Here is a 21,280-nt window from a genome sequence, read left to right as displayed (position 1 = left end):
TATATATATATATAATCCTTGATTTTTAGCGTAGAAATAGTAATTTTTAATTTTCGAAATCACTTCGTTTCATATTTCGTTTTAACATGCTGAATAAAATTTAAGGTAAGTTTTATAGTGTCTTTTATTACGATGTTTAAATTGTCTAACTTGTGTTTTTAAAAATAAAAAATAAAATATTTAAAATTTATTAAAATTGTCTATTTATCTTTTTCGATAAGTTAAAACACTATAGCATTCACCAAAATTTAAAGCATATGAAGCAAACATAAAATTATTATCCTTTTTACCCTAGCCTAAAACTTCGTTATATTCTTTGCCTTGCTCAAATTTTAACTGCAATTATCCAGTTTATTTATCTTTTTGTTCTGGGCGGCAACCATCAAAATCTTCACCACAGAATTGCACATAGGTCTTTGCTCTATTACAGACCACATTATTCGATCCATTTTTTTAAAGAGTAAAAGATATTTTTTGTCTTTAAAGTTTAATAAAAATTTTTAAAATACTTTTAAGTTTTATTTTATTTTAAAAATTTTTAATTTGTATCAAATATATTTATAGCGGATAATTTTTTAAAAAATTTAAAATTAATTCAACAATAATTTCATAAGAACAATTCTTAATACAAGTAAATCAAGTATAATTTTTATATATTATTATTAAATTAGTCTTAAATTTTTTAAAAATTTAACTGTTAGAAATATATTTAATGTAAATAAAATTTTTTTAAAACAATATAAAATTTATAATTATTTTTAAAATTTTTAATAAATTTCAAAGACAAAAAAATATATTTTATTTTTTTTTTAATATATAGACTCCACCAAGTAATATTTTGGCCAAACAGACCCATTTATTAAAAGTGCATGCCCAAACAAACATTGTTGTCAAACTCGCGAGTTAACTTGTAAACGCGTACGAGTTTACGAGTTTAGGTAGTGGAATCGAGTTAACTCAAACACAAACTCGTTTTTGGGTAGACTCGGGTAGACTCGGATAAACTCAGTCAAACTCGCGAGTTTATTCACGAGTCAGCGAGTTTGATTTTGGTTGGGTTTTTTGCCAAAACGGCCCGTTTTGGGCAAAAAAAAAAAAAAAGAAAGGCAGCAAGGGAAAAACCCACTAACCCAGCTAACCCTAAACCCCCTTTGCTCGCACTCACTCTCTTCTCTTTTCCAAGCTCTCTTCTTCTTCGCGTTTCGTCGTCAACAGTCCATCCCTCGCCGCCGTCTGTCCCCGATCCCTCGCTGTCGTTCGCCGTTCCCCAAACCACTGTTCTCTTGCTCTTGTTCTCTCATTCAGTTCGATACACTCTCACTCTCTCGCTCCCTGTTCTGCATCAAAGAACGCGGATTCGTAGAGTACATCAGTCAACACAACACAGCAACACCAGTGTCAGCCATGCTTCTGTCGGTCATTGTGGAGCACAGTTTCATCGGTCATCATGGAGCACAACACAGCAACGCACCAACGCCAGTGTCAGCTACTCAGCTGAGCCTACTTCATTCTGCCATCTCAGCCTTCAGGTATGTTTAAAAATAAATTTGTTACTGAATTGAATCAATTGATGCATTTGGTAGTTGTTACTTGTTAGTGTGAGTTTAATCTGTAATTTTGGTAGTTGAACAAATTTAAATAATTTTGTTATAATGGTATGATTTCTGCCATTTTGATTCTGAAATTAACTTTTTAAATTTTTTTTAGTCTGAATTCTGGTGTGATGAATGACGAAATATGGATTAATGAATTTGAATATATGATAGTTATATATTTGTTAATAAATGATGAAATATGGATTACTGAATAAGCTCTGGTGTTAGATACTTGGACAGTTAGACTGTTAGTTACTTAGATGTTTTTTTGTTAATGAATCTGAATATCTGAAATACCGAAACTCTGATATGATAGTTTAGTTTAGTTTATTGAAAACTGAAATCTGAATTTTGAAAATCTGAAATGTTAGTTTAGTTTAGTTTAGTTTAGTTTATTGAAATCTGAAATTTGAATTTAGGAAATCTAAAATGTTAGTTTAGTTTATTGATTGCTGAAATCTGAATTTATAAAATCTGAGATGTTAGTTTAGTTTAGTTTATTGAAATTTGACTTCTGAATTTAGGAAATATGAAATGTTAGTTTAGTTTAGTTTAGCTTAGTTTAGTTTATTGAAATCTGAAACTCTGCATAACTTTGCTAAATTAATTATTTGGTTTGTTGATTTGTTGATTTAGGGACAAAAATACAAAATATCTTAAATAAATGATGTTTCTGATGGAGATGGTGAAGATGATGATGTTGATGCCATAGAAGATGAAGATATTGGAGGATTTCAGTTTTAGACTTTTACTTTATTAGAACATTTAATTGTGCTTTGTTATTTTCTTTTGTTTTTCGGTTGTGTTATATGAAGCTTTGATTGTGTGATTGTGTGTTTTATGTTGAACTAGATGCATATTTGTGAAGGATTTGAATGTGTCCTCTAGAGTACTGTTATAATTGTAGTATTATGTTAATTTATTATGTGTTTTGATGTTAAAATTGTTAAGTTTGAATGCCTATATTTGAGTAAATATATATATTATACATGATATATATATTTTTTTATAAAAAATTTATAACAGGTAAACTCGTCCGAGTCTACGAGTCGAGTTTAGGTCAGCTCCACGAGTTTACCTAGACTCGCGAGTTTGGCAACCTTGCAAACAAATACATAAATCAAACAAACAAAATTAAGGAGCAATTAAACTTGAGGAGGAGGTAAGCTCATTTTTTTAATTCTTTGAGAATTTAGTTAATATATGTTTTATACATATTAAGATTATTAACAATTTCTTTAATAATGTATTAAGAACTTAAATTTTATATATATTTTTTAATAAAATTTTTCTTAATTAATAATCTTCATATAAAGTATAAACTAAACTAGTGGAAAGAGAAATGAACATGAAGTTCTCAATCTTTGGCTACAATAAAGTTCTCAATTTGATCGATCACACATAAAAATTCGGTAAAAATAAATAAATAAAATTAGGATTAAGTAATTTGTGTCCTAAGAGCATATTTTAAACATACAATAATAAAAAATTTAAAAAAAATTATCGTATTCAATGTATTGAAAATGTAAAATATATATATTTTAATAATTTTTATAAAATATTAGGGTATTCACAAGTACAAGCAATCTAATTACCTAACTAGTCACCAAAAAAAAAAATCTAATTACCTAACTAAAATCGATTTAATCCGATTATATTGAATCTGTATTTAATAGATAATCGAATCGAATTCTCCTATTAAAATCCAACTTTAATTAATTCTGGTATTTATTATAGGATTGTAGTATCCGAACCAATCTAATTATCCGATTAAGTTTATGTTAATTTTTAAAAAATAAAATATAATAATATATGTATAATTTTATTTTTCTCTAACTCAAATTATGGTATTTATTTAAGTGTAATTTCGATGATTTATTATTCATTTATTCTTTTTATTATTACATATTATTTGCATAAAGTTTTCCTATTTTTTCTATTTTTTTTCTAAATTTTGTTTGTAATAGAATACGAGAAGATTATCCAAACGGATCCAATCTAGTTTTAAGTGGTTTGGGTCCACTTACAAAAAAATTTATATCCAAACTAACTTAAACTAATTAAAATTTAATAAGTTTGGTTCTATCTTTTTTTTAATTCGAATAAATCTCATCTATAAATATCTGTCAAATATTTTTTTATAATATTTTTAATTTATGTCTTTATGACACATAAACAAAACCCATAAAATTAAAATTCAAGGAGAATCAATTATCTTGTTAAACGTGTACTTTTATTACATATAAAAATTGAAAAAAGTATAAGAATTTAGTTTTGATGTAAAATAATTTTATATATATAATTAAATTAATAAAAAATTTATTTTTTATATTAATTATATAAATAATTATTTAAAAAATAAATATAATTAAATAACCATATAAAAAGTTTTAAATTACTAGTATATCAAAATTAATTTCAAAAGTATAAATCCACAAAAATATTTGATCAGATAAAGTTATGTGTAAATTTCATTCCCCTTAGATCAAGAAATTTGATGGGAAGAATAATAATACAATACGAAACACCGCCATATGTGCCTCGAAAATGGTACTCCAAAATGAAGCATTAATATTTAATATACCAACCACCACTGCCCATTTCTCATTTATTACCACTGTACCCATCAAGCTATGAAAGCACCACTTCACTGCTATCTCATTCTCATGCATCTAAATTTCGATGCCGTATAATTAATTTAAATTCATCGATAGTTAATTTATTAGTTTATTTAAATAAATATTAAAATTTTATATATTATTTTTTATATATAATAATTTATTAATTAATAATAAATTAATTTATGCCCTATTCAATTGTAAAATACTACGAAAAATCAACAAATTTTAAAATTATGTAAAGTACCATCTACTCCTTTCTCTCTCTCCAATTTTATTTAGTCAAAAATTCAGATAGAGTCGACTTTACGACTTTACGTGAAGTTGATAGCTAAGAACAGTTAGATAAAAATTTAGTCAAATCAATCAAATTATCTAACGATTCTTGACTTCACTTGAAGTCTGACTGCACCTGAGTTTCCATATTTTATTTTAGATAAAATTTCATTCTCTTTCTATGCGAGATGCTAAAATGACACTCCTCTTCCCTTTATTTTATAAATGTACATTTCTTCTATTATAACTTTTAAAAGACCTTTTCTTTAATCAATTTTAAACTTTTTTGTGTTAACTAATGTTAATTTTATCTATTTTTTAAGAAAAAATAAATTATTTTATTAGAAAATACCCATTAAACAAATATTTTATTTTTTATCATTAAATTTTGTTTACCAAAATATCCTTTAATAAATTATTTTTTATTAATTATATTGTATTTTTTTTAAAAATTAATAATTATATTTTTTTAAATACCCTTCAATAATTTTTTAATTATTAAATTATAATTTTACCAAAATTTTTGTTCACAATTTTTTTATATTTTACTATTAATTTTTTATATCTATATATATTATTTTAACATTAAATAAAAAATTCTAATAAGATTATTTTTCAATATTAATATATATTAATTGTTATATATATTAACAGTGGTAAGATTTTTTTATTTAATGTTAAAATAATATATTGATATCGAAAAATTAATAGTAAAATATAAAAATAATTATTAACAAAAAATTTGATAAAATTATAATTTAATAATTAAAAAATTATTGAAGGGTAGATATCTTAGAAAAAAATAATTTAATTATTAATTTTTTAAAAAATATTTTGGTAAAAATATAATTTAATCAATAAAAAAATAATTTATTAAAGAATATTTTGGTAAGCAAAATTTAATGATAAAAAATAAAATTTTTGTTAATGGATATTTTTTCAAAAAATAATTTATTTTTTATTAAAAAATAGATAAAGTTAATATTAGTTAACATAAAAAATTTAAAATAAATTAAAGAGGAGGTTTTTTAAAAGTTAGAAAGGAGAAAAATGTACATTTATAAAATAGAGGAGAAGAGAGTGTTATTTTAGCATCTCGCAAAAAAGAGGAGTAAAATTTTCTCTTTATTTTATCATCTCATCTCATATCTTTGTATATTTTTTTTAATTCGATAGTTCAATCTCAACAGATCAAGATAAATTTAAATGTTTATTATTAACAATTAAATTTAAAAATTTTAACATTTGTTTAAATAAATAAATAAACTAATCACTCAATCTTTTTAAATTGAATTATTATCTCTGTTCAAAAAATTTGTCTCATTTGTACTCATTCGTATCTCTCGTGTTCTACCAATGAAGAAGTGACATATATCGACTAAGCATTTAAATCAGATAAAATAAATATGCAAAGCATTTCTCTACTAATTTTACTCGTTTGAAAACACGTTCTAAATACCCATAATTCGATATAATAAAGAATGTTTGTCATTCATTAATTCCATCATTCATGCAATAATTAATCTATCTAAATTGATTTATTATCTCGTCTCGTAAAACCAAAAAACTTAGTCTCATTTGTACTCATTCGTATCTCGTGTTCTACCAATGGAAAAGTGACGTATATCGACTAAGCATTCAAACCAGATAAAATAAATAGGCAAAGTATTTCTCTACTAATAACACGCTCCAAATACTCATAATTCGATATAGTAAAGAATGTTTGTCATTCATTGATTCTATCATTCATGCAATAATCAATCTATCTAAATTGATTTATTATCTCGTCTCGTAAAACCAAAAAACTTCTCTCATTTGTACTCATTCATATCTCGTGTTCTACCAATGGAGAAGTGAGGTATATCAACTAAGCATTCAAATCAGATAAAATAAATACGTAAAGTATTTCTGTGCTAATTTTATTCGTCTGAAAACACGTTCCAAATACCCATATTACGATATAGTAAAGAATGTTTGTTATTCATTGATTCCATCATTCATGCAATAATCGAAGAGATATCGTGTGTGTTTGAATTACGGTTTACAAATAAAAATTTGCATAAGATTGATTTTAGAAAATTAATGTTGATAAAAAAATAAATTTGTATTAAGTAATTTATGTTAGACAATTTTTATATTAAAATGAATTATAGTAAAATAAATGTTGTTTGAATTATACTACTCAAAATTATTTTTAGATAAAAAATTACAAAAAAAATATTAATTTAAATAATTTTTTATATACATGTAAAATAAGAACACTACCAAAAATAATATAAAAAATATTTATCATATAAATAAAATAAATACAATAAAAAATAAAAATATAAAAGAGAGTATTATCAATTTTATAATATCAAACAAAAAAATATTCTATAATTTTGTTCAGTACTGCTAGTACTCCTTAATTTAGTATTATTTTGGACTATAAATTTTTATTATTTATGACTCTATTATTATTTATAATTAATTTTTATTTATTTTGTCTTTTTTTTTTATAGAATCATAATTCATACAAATAAAAAATTTTACAAAATAAGAATAAAAAATAAAAAATTAATACGAAACAAAAATAAAATACATTAAAAAATAAAAAAATCATACAAATAAGAAATAATAAAAATTTTATAAAACCAACAACATATATCATATAAACAAAAAAAATATAATAAAAAGTAAATAAAATTTATATAAATAAAAAAAATTTATACACAACATAAGTACAATGCAATAAAGGATAGAAAAAAATTTATATGAACAAAAAATAACAAAAATATTATAAAAATTAATAAAATACCTGAAAGAGCACTAAAAAAATTAAAAACGTCAACATTTGTCATATGAATAAAAGAAATAAAAATAAAAAAAATCAGAGTACTAAAATAAATAAAACAAACTTCATAAAAAATATACATACAAAGAATAGTACAATAAATGATAAAAAAACTCATATAAAAACATAACATGAGAAATCAGAATACTACACACATAATATAAAAATATTTATCGTATAAATAAAAAAATACAATAAAAAACATAAAAATTAAAATATAAAAAAGAGTACTAAAAAAATAAAGAAAATTAAAATATTCACTTTGTTAGTGATTGAAACAAATCTAAACGATTTTGATGAAAAAAATGGAACAAAGAACTATAAAGAAGTAGAAAAAACTATAATGAACTACTATGAAAATAATAGTTACTAGTATCCTTTTTATAGAAGAAAATGAAAGGTAGAATTGATTAAAAAGAAATAAATTTCTCATTCATTGATTCATTGATATAGTAAAGAATGTTTGTCATTCATTGATTCCATCATTCATGCAATAATCAATCTATCTAAATTGATTTATTATCTCGTCTCGTAAAAGTAAAAAACTTCGTCTCATTTGTACTCATTCGTATCTCATGTTCTTTCAATGGAGAAGTGAGTTATATCGATACTAAGCATTCAAATCAGATAAAATAAATACGCAAAGCATTTTTCTACTAATTTTAGTCGTTTGAAAACACGTTCTAAATACCCATAATTCGATATAGTAAAGAATGTTTGTCATTCATTGATTCCATCGTTCATGCAATAATCAATCTATCTAAATTGATTTATTATTTCGTCTCGTAAAACTAAAAAACTTCGTCTCATTTGTACTCAATCGTATCTCGTATTCTACCAATGGAGAAGTGACGTATATTGACTAATCATTCAAACTAGATAAAATAAATACATAAAGCATTTTTCTACTAATTTTACTCGTCTGAAAACACGTTCCAAATACCCATAATACGATATAGTAAAGAATGTTTGTCATTCATTAATTCCATCATTCATGCAATAATCGAAGAGATATCGTGTGTTTGTAAATTACGGTTTACAAATAAAAATTTGCATAAAATGAATTTTGATAAAAAAAAAATAAGTTTGTATTAAGTAATTTATGTTAGACAATTTTAATATTAAAATAAATTATAATAAAATGAATGTTATTTGAATTATACTACTCAAACTTATTTTTAGATAAAAAATTACCAAAAAAATATTAATTTAAATAATTTTTTAAGAACACTATTCAAAATAATATAAAAAATATTTATCATATAAATAAAATAAATATAATAAAAAAATATAGAAGAGAGTACTGTCAATTTTATAATATGAAACAAAAAAAATATTCTATAATTTTTTCAGTACTGCTGGTACTCTTTAATTTAATATTATTTTGGACTATAAATTTTCATTATTTATGACTCTATTATTATTTATAATTAATTTTTTTATTTATTTTATCCTTTTTTTATAGAATCATAATTCATATTATACAAATTTTTTATAATAAACGTGGTATATAATAATTACAATTATAAATTTTACAAAATAAGAATAAAAAATAAAAAAATTAATACAAAACAAAAATAAAATATATTAAAGAATAAAAAAATCATACAGATAAGAAATAATAAAAATTCTATAAAACCAACAACATATATCACATAAACAAAAAAAATATAATAAACAGTAAATAAAATTCATATGAATAAAAAAATAAAAAAATTTATACACAACATAAATACAATGCAGTAAAAGATAGAAAAAAAGAATTCATATGAATAAAAAATAACAAAAATATTATAAAAATTTATAAAATATCTGAAAGAGCACTAAAAAAAATAAAAACGTCAACAATTATTTGTCATATGAATAAAATAAATAAAAATAAATAAAAAATCAGAATACTAAAATAAATAAAACAGACTTCATGAAAAATATACATATAAAGAATAGTACAATAAATGATAAAAAAACTCGTATAAAAGCATAACATGAGAAATCAGAATACTACACAAATAATATAAAAATATTTATCGTATAAATAAAAAATACAATAAAAAACTTAAAATTAAAATATAAAAAAGAGTACTAAAAATAATAAAGAAAATTAAAATATTCACTTTTGCTAGTGATTGAAATAAATCTAAACGATTTTGATAAAAAAATAGAACAAAGAACTATAAAGAAGTAGAAAAAACTATAATGAACTACTATGAAAGTAATAGTTACTAGTATCCTTTTTATAGAAGAAAATTAAAAGTAGAATTGATTAAAAAGAAATAAATTTTACCTAATTTTCCAAAGGTAATCCGCTACCATAAACGTAAACGCAAAAACTACAAATTTTAGTTTCTCCTAAACATGCGTTCAGAAGTAAAATCATTTATGCGTTCAAAAGGATAAAAGTTGCCAACGCGTTTGTCAAACACACTCATCATCTGCAAAATAAGACATGATGGCTAAAGATATCAACCTCCATGTCTCTAAGCAATCATGGAACTCCATCATAGCAGAGATATATGAACCAGACTAAATTCCAGTACAATTAAAAATTATAAAAAGGGAAGCATAGACAAATGTTATTACAAGTTTTACATATAAAGAAAGCATGAACTCCTTGGAAGTGTATTAACTATTATATAAGACAACAACATATTCTGAAGATTTGAATAACATGATGATTCCCTCTAAGTATCTGAATGCTATGGATGAAAGTTTCATCCTGCATAAGGATTTCTGTTTATTTATTATAGCATTTCATTGGTTTGGGGGAGAGACAAAAGGTGTTGTGATCCCAAAAACTCAGTTGCAAACTTTACAAAGAACCATTGCAATCAACATTTGCATCTGAATTGAAATCTTTGTGGGGCCGATATATGGCGTCAGAGCCTAAATCCTTCTTCCAGTGCCAGTCAGTGAAGAGTGACTGCGGGGACTGATATTCCTGTTTCAAAGACCCAGACGACGACGGACTCAATTGGCTACCAAAGACGAGCTCCTTCGACCCTGAAGCATTGAGGTTTAAGAGATCAGCATCGCGAATTGTTTGCTGTTGGAAGCAGTCTCCAACCATGGTAGAACCAGTTCTTGACTCTGAAACAGTGTTTGATGGGATGTGAGGCATGGACCACAGGCCATCTGAGGTGAAGTCATAACCTTGATATCTCACAGTTCCCAGATCTTTCTGCAAGAAGTTGTGCTCGTCTACATCGGAGTTCAGTGCAAACCTATGAAATGTTTAGTAAACATCATGATGCAACTTAATCGAAAGACAAATAAAGAAACATAACAAGTAGACCCAAATGATTAAGAAGCAGGAATCATAACCACCCACTATCTTCATATATGAATCAATAGAGGTGAATTGATTAGGCACTGTCCATAAGAAAAATGTTTGCTATGTATTGTATGCAAAGTATTTAAATTATGTGCACTTATGTATTGTTGTAAAAATAAGTAAATAGGCCCCATTTCATGTCTCAAATCAATCTCACAAGTTCATTGTAATTATAAAGAATTAAATGATCTACTTCAGATTACCAACAAATAATTTTTGTCATTTTCTTACCCCTCCACATTTGCTTCTTTTTTCTTTAACTATACTATAGAACAAAATTTGTGATGTAAAGAGGGTGTTCTTTTGACATACATAAAAGAAAGCAAGCTTAAAGGGGAAAAAAAAATTGAAAGATTTTATTACAGATTAAATTGGTACAAAATGGAGAATTCCATATCACCAAATTACCAGGGAAAAAATAGATAAGAAAAGAAATAGTCACATGTCAAAATTTCCTTAACCACCCCACAGCTATGACCTACCAGTTCTGAATAATCATCAATTTATCCATCAATGCATAATTGATACGCATGAAACCACCTATGCCTAATTGGTTTAGCAGTGTCACCAATTAACATCAGTGCTACAGCTATTTTCAAATATACTTAGTTTCTCAAAAATATATAATCATCAGTAAAATCCCTTAATTTCCAATCTTATCAAATATAATGGCTCAACCTCTGACAAGGTAACACAGCATGCCCAACCGCTCTTTTAATATTTTTTTAACAACCATTTAGAAACATGTCAACATAATATGGGTTATGATCACACATGGATAAGGGAACAATTGAGGTTTCAAAAACATCAATCACTAAATAAACTTTCCATGTTACACTGCAACACCTAATTAAATGCAATCAATTGAAACACTCTTAACAAGGCATGAAGACTCTGCTAGCTGTTTCTAAAGGGCAGTGATGAAAATTGTCTCAAAACATTGAAAACTTTTAAACAATGTCAGGCTGAACTTTGTGTAGATCATGGCTTATTAGCAATGCATTCTTTCACCTAACTATGGCATCTGACTTACAGGTGTAACTCGAATACACGCAAATGATAACTCTGAAAACTATGGCTAAGTTACTTGCACATTACTTTCATCCTACACATCATAATGACCCACATGATAGGTAACTTAGCATCACAGCTACCATGCAAAACACAATAATATTCTATCAACCACATGTGTTAAAAACATGAAAATCATACTCCACTATAAATCATGGCAATCATTGCTGAGATCCCTAAACTCAAACACCCCCTACGGACAAAATCATCACCCAGCTAATAAACAATGAGTAATAGCAAAAAGAATCCCACAGCGCCCACATTCACACATCACCTAACAAGTACCCTCAAAAGGAGAAAAAAGGCCAAACAAGGGGAAAAAAGGGGGTTCCCAATTTCAAACATGATCACAAGCGGCTCAATAAACCAACAAAGTACCAACCAGTCAATTAATCAATCAATCAATAACTACTATCACAAACCCCTTTTTCCCTTCACTAAAATGGGTTCACTAACTAACCAATTCCAATAAACCAAACCAATAGATTCCTTTTTTAATAAAAACAAATAAAAAAGAAAATTAAATAAAATAAAAGTAGAAGAAATAAATGATAGAGAGATACCTGTACTCCTTCTTGCTAACCTCACTGGGAAGTGACAAAGGGTGGTCCATGTGCAAGTTTTGCAAGCTGCTACTATTGCTGCTCCCAAGGGTGAAACCTTCACGGGTACCATTGGTGTGCAAAGGGAGTGTGTGGAAGGCTCCACCGGAACCAGAAGCACCACCACCACCACCACCACCACCACCACCAGCAGCACTAGCAGCAGAAGCAGCAGTAGTAGTAGTAGTGGTGGTGGTAGTAGAAGCAGCAGTAGCAGCAGAAGCAGCAGCAGAAGAGTGAGATTGTTGCTGAGATGAAGTTGATGATTCCACAGGCTTTCTTGAACGGTAACGACGCCGTATCATGTGGCGGTCGCAGTACTTAGAGTCAGGGTGTGCTTCCCTGGAGCACCTCCATTTCTTCCCATCGGTCCTCCTGCACCTCCCTGGCTCCGGATCTATCTTCTTCCCATAAAACCCCACTGACGCATAAACACAAACACATAGCAGGCACACACAAAAAGATATCAAAGATTGGAACTTTAAGCTGAAAAGGAAATGGGTAAGGGGGCAAAAGAGTAAAAAGATGATATTTTACGAGATGGGTAGTGATGTGAGAGCTTCTGAGACATCAACTGGAGGCTCCTCCGAATAGGTACGAGGAGGTCCGGTGGAACGGTGAGTCCTGCTTTGAGGTACTTGAAGATGAGGGCTTGGTGCTCCAGCTCCTGCCACTGCGCCACCGTGAACGGCGCCGCCTGCCACGTCATCGACGCTGCTGTCGGAAGAGGAGGGTGAGGTGGAGGAACGCTCATCTTTTTTTTTTTTTTTGAAGTTGCGGTTTTTGTGTTTTATTATATTATGCAGAAGAAGAAGAAAAAGAAAAAGAGGAAGAAGAAGAAGAAGAAGGAGTGAATGATTTGCATTTAGAGGAGGAGGATGGAGTGATATAGATGGAGGAGAGGGTGTGGAGGAGGAGGGGCGGTTACCTCGGAGTAAACGAGTTCGGCCATGATTGGAACCTTACCTTAGTAGGGATTAAGATTTTTTAAGGTTGCTTCACAAATACTACTAAAAATACAATTAAAAACCCATCTTCATTTTTTATTTTTTTATTTATTAAAAAAATATAGCAGTATAGTACAGTCCTTGACAAAAGAAATTCGGATAAAATGGCTATTTTTAGTTTAATGATAGATAAGTTTGAGGTAGAAGCAAGCTATAATTTTAAAATGGTATGTAAGACACAAAAATGAAACTTGGACATATTTTAAATGATATTCAAGGACTAAAATAAGAATTAAAGTCAAATTTTAAACTTAAATGAAACACTTAGCAGATTAATTATAAAATTATGATTAACAGTAATAGATTTATCCTTTACTATTTTTTTTTGATAATATAAAATATTTTGTACAGTTGTACAATTATAATTATTTTTTTATGATAAATAATCAATGTAAAAATAATTATTTTTGTTAATATGACGTTATGTAATTGAATATATATATAAAATAATTTTATATTGACAGTACATTGAAATAAAATTTTTTTATAAAATAAATTTATATTTATAATGTTAATTAAAGGATTCCACTATAACATGTTTTAAGGACACTAACAAAAAAAATAATTATATAAATTTTTTAACACATTAAAATTATTAAAAGTTACTTTCTTTTTTAGTAATTATTTTGAAATAAACATAATAATTTTTACTAATTTTTGTGTGTAGAGAGTAGAGAGCATGAGGCTTTGCATGTTTTGATAAAGGGTGCTTGGTGTTGGTGGCAGCTAGACACCATTGACTATGTAGTATGTTATAGTAATTGTGTGTGGATTTTGACTATTTCATTTTTTAAATTTTTTTGGTTTGGTGAAGTTAACTGTTCCATTTTGACCTGTTTGGATGGGATTTATTACAGTTTGCAATTTGCATGGATAAAATCAAAATTTATACTAATTTATAGCTGTCCTCAAACCAGTCAAAGTTGCTCATGAGGTGTTAGATGAATCCCTGTGGACAAAAGAAAATTTCACCATTTTTGTTTATTTATTTATTTTTTATTTTTTGGTTTACTGGGTAAATAAAGTGGGTTGTCTTGTATCATTATGAGATTAGACCTTGTCATAAAAATCTGACTTTTATTTCACTGCACAACTAATAGTAACAGCTAAACGACAAATATATTAGATATTTAGATTAGAGCATTTATATATTAATTTTTGGTTCTAAAATTAATTCATATATATTGTGATTAAAAAAAGTACTTTTACGCTTCAAGTCCTCAATTTATTTTTTTTTAAATAAAGCTTGTTCGTTTATGGATCAGATGGTTAGTTTTGGTGAAACAAATCATTAGTTAATAATTTACACCATTATAAGGTAGTAACGGTGTTTATGAGCCGACTCAAAACTTTAATGCTTCTAGAATGTTTTTAGATTGTGTTAGGTTTTGATTTGGTACAATTTCTTACTTTGGGTTTGTTTGATTCAATTTAGAAGCATATTTTTCTTTTTTCTTTTTTTTAAGAACGTTAGTGATAAATGATTATATTTATTTGATTGAAGGTACTTTATTTAGAATTGTGCGAGTTTAAAGTAACTTTTAAAGTTAATTCAGTAAGCAAAGAATATTTGATACTTAAATATTTTAAAGATTATATTTTTAAAAAATCAAATATATAAAGACTTGTAATAAAATACGTAATTTTAGTCCAATTATGATTATATATACACAAAAAAATTAGTCGTTAATTAATCATTACATATAAAAATATGTATTAAGTATTTTATAAACAAATTATTATACTAATGTAAATAAATTTAACCATTCATTTTTTGCAAGTTTGATTATTTATATAATTAATTATTTAATAATATATATATTGTTTTTAAATGTAAATGAATTATTATTTATTTTGGTTTCATTTAAGATGAAGTTTTCTTTCATTTTTCCTTGCTACGATATTTATAAGTGGTACGGCCATGAAGATATTTGACAAAGCATATCTATCTAGAAATGCATAATTCCCAAAGTAAACTTCGGAGATATATACTATAGAAAAATTATCAGGTATATCAAAAATATTGATGTTTTAGTTAAATATTTTTTAGTTATTTTAACTGTTAATCTAAATTATAAAAAATATATATAATATGTATTAATTAAATTCAACTATTAAAATAATTAAAATATTAATATTTTAGGATACACATGATAACTTTCTTATATTATACTGAGATGGACTTGTATAAAATAATTAAATATTATATTATATATCTATTTAAAATTCACGTAAAGAATTAAATCCAGCATCAATCATGTCCAAGAAAAACTATCAAGGCATATTGGTAGGGATATTCACTGCTGGGCTTGATTCGGATTTAGAATGAAATTAAAATTAATTTAATTAAATTATAATTATAATTTATTTGAATTTATATTTTTTTATTTAATAAAATAAAAATTTATAGAAAATAAAAAAATAAAATTTTATGTTAAAAATTTTATAAATATAATAATTAATAAACATATAAAATTAATAAATTAATTAATAATATGCTAACAATAGTAAAATATTTATAATAATCTACAAATATAATTAAATATTTAAATTATTATCGTAAATAATAAGTAAATGTTATATATGTTTTTTAATTTAACTAATAAAAATTTTGAATTTATAAATTGGTTCGAATTTTGCATTTTAAAAATTATTATCCAAATCAATTAATAAAAAGTGTCATCGATTCGATTCAAATTGTATTCAATTATCTATTAATTTTGAAATTAATTTAATTGATTTAATTCAAATTTAAATGAATAATCGAATATTCGATATCTAAAATGTTTGTATATTAGTTTTTTGTAACCCAAAAATATATTTGAGAAAGTATTTTCTTAATAGGAAAATTTGAACACAAAATTGAATGACATGGTTTACAATAAGTGTCTAACCCATATGAATGCACATAATTTTAGGTAGTATCTGTAGACTGAAATTGAGATTAAATACCATATTTAGTGATTAAAAATTAAATTTAAAATTTTAATTTTTTTGATATATTTAAAAAGTATAAATGTATTAAACTGAAATTTTTAGAGATAAAAATTAAAATTTTAGTAATATTTTTTAATAATTAAAAATATTTTAATAAATATTTTTATTTTATCTTTATATTTATTTTGAACTAAGATACTAAAATATAATTTAATTTTTATATTATATTCGGTATAAAATATACTGAATTGAGTAATATTTCGATATCATATTGAGTTTAAGATAAATATAGAGATTGAAAGATTGATATAAAATTTAAAAAATTAAATAAAAATATTTTTAAAAAAAATATATTATTAAAATTTTAGTCTTTTGTTACTAAAAATTTTAGTTTCTTATATTTTTACTTTTTAAAAATACTAAAATAACTTAAAATTTTATGTTCTAAAATTAAAATTTTAATTTCAATCTATAATTATCAAATATAATATCCAATTTCAATTTCAATATCAGTCTAAAAATAACTATAACCTAAATATTTTATATTGCTATACTTTACAACCTCTTAATTAAGTATAATAAATACTAAACTTAACCTATCGTACGAATTTCTATTGTGCAAGTCACTAAATCACAATAAATTTTGTAATCATCCATGTAATCAACCTAATTATTATTAAAATCTAGTACAAAAAAAATGAAATTCAAACCAGAAAGAAAAAGGTGACAGTTTTAATATCTGAAGGCAAATTATTCAATTCACAAGTTTCTAAGCAAATATCTAATATGGAAATAATGCTGTTGTGTCTTTTAATTTTTTTTTGTGATTGGGAATAACATAAAGAAAAAGAATCTAAAAAAAAGTAAGACTCTTCTCTAATAATAATGTCTAAACTATTAGGGGCAGCAATCACTCCAAGTACATCTGTTTGTTAAAAGCAGCAGTCTTAGTCATTAAATCAGCCACTCTATTTACTGTGCGTTGGATGAGTACTACCGTAAAAGTAAACTGGTGCACACAGTAGAGTCCAAACCAATGAGAACCAGAAAAGCCCGACTTTGATGAAAGATTTTGTCAGTAAGTAAGAAATATAGTGCAAAACAGAGGATTATTTCTCAAGGCTGAGTTGGAGAAGAATTAGTTAGAGGGATTTGATAAAGAAGAAGAATCATTTCCGTTAAAGGGGAGGCATTTTTGATACGTACTCTCGAGGTACTCCTGGAGTTCATCTCTGACTCGAAAAGGGAATTATCTTTGACACGCTCTCTTTCATCTGTTTCCAATTTCATTCAGTCATAACAATAATAATCTATATACTTTTCTCTACAACTTAATTGTTACATTCTCATATTATTCTGCACTATCTTCTATCATTTGGTGCTCTCGTTGAGAGGAAGCATGGCTTCCGATGAATTCTGGCAGCAAGAAATTGCCGCTCGACAACGGAATCACGTGGAGGTTGCAAGTCACGTTTCCATGACGATATCGCGTATGGACGGACTGGAGGACTCAACGAGAGAAATCCGAAGCATGCTGTATGAAGCACTAAAACTGAAGCAGGTAACATCAGTCTGTGATGAAGTCTCTTCACATCCTCGACATCAGCAGCAATTCTACCAACCTAGAGGTACAAAAGTTGATTTACTCATTTTTTATGGTAATAGTAATGTAGATGAATAGGTTTTTAAAGTGAAAGAGTATTTTGAATGGTTTGTAGTACCAGAGAAGATGAGAATGAGAATGATTTTCTTCTATTTGTCTGGAACTGCTTATGCCTGGTACCGTTAGGGGGTCAATAATAACATTGCATATACTTGGAGTCTTTTTTGGATGCATTACTTATCAGGTTTGGACGCTAGTACTATGACCCCAAGGCCGCTCTCAAAGAGTTGAAGCAAATCAGTACCGTAGCGGAATATTAAGGACAATTTGAAGATCTTACCAATCAGGTTACTGGACTCAATGAGGACTGGGTGGTGTCATTATTCATTGTTGGCCTTCAAAGTACCTGAAATGCGAATTCTTGTTAGCTAAACCGACATCATATATTCATGTCGTTTCATTAGCAAAGATATATGAATAGAATTATGCAGCCAATTCAAATCTAAAATCTACCAAACCTCACCAAACCTATCCAAACTAGCCCAATAATGCCTCCTTAAATCGATCCTCAACAAATAAGCCATCCAACCTTATTCCCATTTCTTTCTCCCACACACAGCCAAACACTAATACTAGAAACCCCACATCAAACCCCCGTTTTAAGAAATTGTCAGCAGTTGAAATTAAGATGAAGAAAGACAAGAATCTCTGTTACTATTGTGAGGAAAAGTGGTCACCAGGACATAAATGTAAAACTTCTTATTATTGATTGGATAGGAAGAAATGCACGAGATCTTGAAGGAACCGGAGCCTGAATTAATTCAACCCCTAGGTGTTAGGCGCCGATTGTAGTGAATGATGTGCAACCAGAAATTAGTTTGAATGCCATGGTAGGTCAATACCAGCCCACCACCTTTCGCATGAAGGGCACGTACAATGGGCAGCCGGTTATGGTGTTGATTGACAGGGGAAGTTCCCATAATTTTGTGAAGACAAGTGCGGCAGAGAGACTCCACTTTTCGATTCAGCAGACCACGCCACTTCAGGTACTCGTAGGCAATGGAGATGTGATTGGTTGCAAAGAGAATATTCTCTTGGTAATGCAGGGGTACCAATTCTCCATTAACACTTTTGGGTTGGATCTTCAAGGGGCTGATGTAGTTTTCGGAGTTCAGTGGCTGATGTGCCTCGGCTATGTTACCACACATTATGAATTGCTTACTATGAAATTTGTGGTGAATGATGTTGCAGTAAAGCTACAGGGGAACGATTGCTTCAAGCTAACGTTATGAGTAACAAAATATTTCAAAAGATGCTCTCATCGGAGGTTGTCACCACTCTCTACCATCTTAAGGTGGTGACAGAGGGCGAAGAGGGGGACAATTTGGTGCAGCCAAAATTACAACAAGTTTTAGAAGAATTTGGAGAGGTTTTCAACGAACCAACTCAGCTGCTATTCAACCGAGACATAAACCATGCTATCACCCTACTACTGGGTTTACAACTAGTGTGTGTTCAACCATATCGGTATTCTCATTTTCAGAAGGAGGAAATTGAACGTTTGGTAGCAGAGATGCTTGAGACGGGAGTAATCCGGGAGAGTCAAAGTGCATTTTTCAACCCGGTTCTACTAGTCAAGAAGAAGGACGGGAGCTGGAGATTTTGTGTCGATTATAGAGCATTAAACGCTATTACTATTCGGGATAAGTTTCCCATTCCGACCATTAATGAGATACTTGATGAACTCTTTGGTGTGGAATACTTCTCTAAGATTGATTTGGGATCGAGTTACCACCAAATTCGAATGAATGAGGATTCGGTTCACATGACGGCTTTTCGCACCTACCAAGGGCATTATGAGTTTGTAGTCATGTCTTTCGGTCTCACTAATGCCCCTTTCAACTTTTCAGGCTACTATGAATAAGGTTTTTCGGCCTTATTTGAGAAGGTTTGTTGCTGTTTTCTTCGATGATATTCTTGTCTATAGCAAGACTTGGGAGGATCACTTGCACCACCCCAAGCTTACCCTCACTGTCCTATCCCAGCACCAGATGTTGCTAAGAGATCAAAGTGTCTCTTTGGTCAAAGGCAAGTGGAGTACTTAGGCCATATTGTTGGGGCAGACGGAGTGAAAGTTGACTCGTCTAAAATAGAAGCAATTAAAGTGTGGCCAAAGCCAAACTCTCTCAAACAACTTAGGAACTTTCTTGGGTTAACAGGATATTATCGGAAGTTTGTGGCTAAGTATGTCCAAATTGCTCATCCTTTGACTGAGTTACTCAAGAAAAATAATTTTCATTAGGGTGAAGAGGCGGATAGAGCTTTCGAGCAGTTGAAGGCTGCAATGATTCATACCCCAGTCCTAACATTACCAGATTTTTCTATGCCTTTTACGGTAGAGACAGATGCATCCCATAAAGGCATTGGTGCAGTGTTAACGCAGAACAGACATCCCTTAGCCTATTTTAGTAAGAAACTGACACATAAAATGAGTCTCGCTTCAGCTTATATCAGGAAGCTTTATGCAATTACGCAATCTGTGGCTAAGTGGCGCCACTATTTATTGGAAAATAAGTTTATTATAAAAACTGACCATCAAGTGTTAAAGGAACTCATGTCGCAGGTGGTTTTAACACCAGAGCAACAATACTATTTGGCAAAGTTGTTGCGCTATGAGTTCGATATTGAATACAGAACTGGCAGAATGAATCAGGTTGCTGATGCCCTCTCCCGTCACCCTAATTCAGACTCTCAATTTGTACTCCGCAGCCTCACCACGGTTCAAACAGATCTATGGTATTCTCTCAGGAGGACTAATGTTCACTGCCCCACCATGGTATAATTACATCAACAATTTAAAGAAGGCAAGCTTAGCACGGATTATGGAAAACGAGATGGACTGCTCTTATATCGAGAAAAGCTTTGGGTTCCTGATTATAATGGGTTACAAGAATTACTCTTACATGAGTTTCACAAGTCAGTACGTGGGGGTCATGGCGGACTATTAAAAATGTATAAATTCATGAAAGAATTGTTCTTTTGGCCTGGAATGCGATCTGCTGTCCAAAAATTTATTGAACAATACTGGAATTGTCAAGTTATCAAGTATGTTCCTACACGTCTTCAAGGACTATTGCAAGTTTGTAACTACTCCCAGTGTCAAAACAATCATAGGTAAAAATCTCTCTCGATTTTATTGTGCAATTACCGAAATTTGCTGGATACACTGCGATATTAGTGATGGTGAACAGATTTACTAAAGGGAGACATTTTAATAAAATAAATAATTTTAGTCTAATTATATATATATATATATATATATATATATATTCTCATTTAAGATGAAGTTTTCTTTCATTTTTCTTTGCTATGATATTTATAAGTGGTACGGCCCGTGAAGATATTTG

At 28.0% G+C, this 21,280-nt stretch overlaps 1 protein-coding gene and 1 long non-coding RNA gene across 2 annotated transcripts; one reads left to right on the top strand and one right to left on the bottom strand.

Annotated features, from left to right (window-relative positions):
- Window positions 1-1,039: 1,039 nt before the first annotated feature.
- On the top strand, window positions 1,040-2,538 carry LOC112800100 (uncharacterized). Its single transcript, XR_003201318.3, has 2 exons — window positions 1,040-1,529; window positions 2,232-2,538. It is a non-coding gene; the product is annotated as an uncharacterized lncRNA (long non-coding RNA).
- Window positions 2,539-9,834: 7,296 nt separating this feature from the next.
- On the bottom strand, window positions 9,835-13,464 carry LOC112800099 (uncharacterized). The gene is made up of 3 exons (XM_025842185.2): window positions 12,864-13,464; window positions 12,288-12,747; window positions 9,835-10,543 (listed from the first exon to the last, which is right to left on the bottom strand). The coding sequence occupies exons 1-3, from the start codon at window positions 13,078-13,080 to the stop codon at window positions 10,132-10,134; spliced, it is 1,089 nt and encodes a 362-aa protein (XP_025697970.1). The 5' UTR covers window positions 13,081-13,464; the 3' UTR covers window positions 9,835-10,131.
- Between the last annotated feature and the right edge of the window lie 7,816 nt (window positions 13,465-21,280).

Source organism: Arachis hypogaea, chromosome 5, assembly GCF_003086295.3.
Source record: "Arachis hypogaea cultivar Tifrunner chromosome 5, arahy.Tifrunner.gnm2.J5K5, whole genome shotgun sequence".
NCBI classification, from domain to species: Eukaryota; Viridiplantae; Streptophyta; class Magnoliopsida; order Fabales; family Fabaceae; genus Arachis; species Arachis hypogaea.
This window is presented reverse-complemented; position numbering and strand designations above follow the sequence as displayed.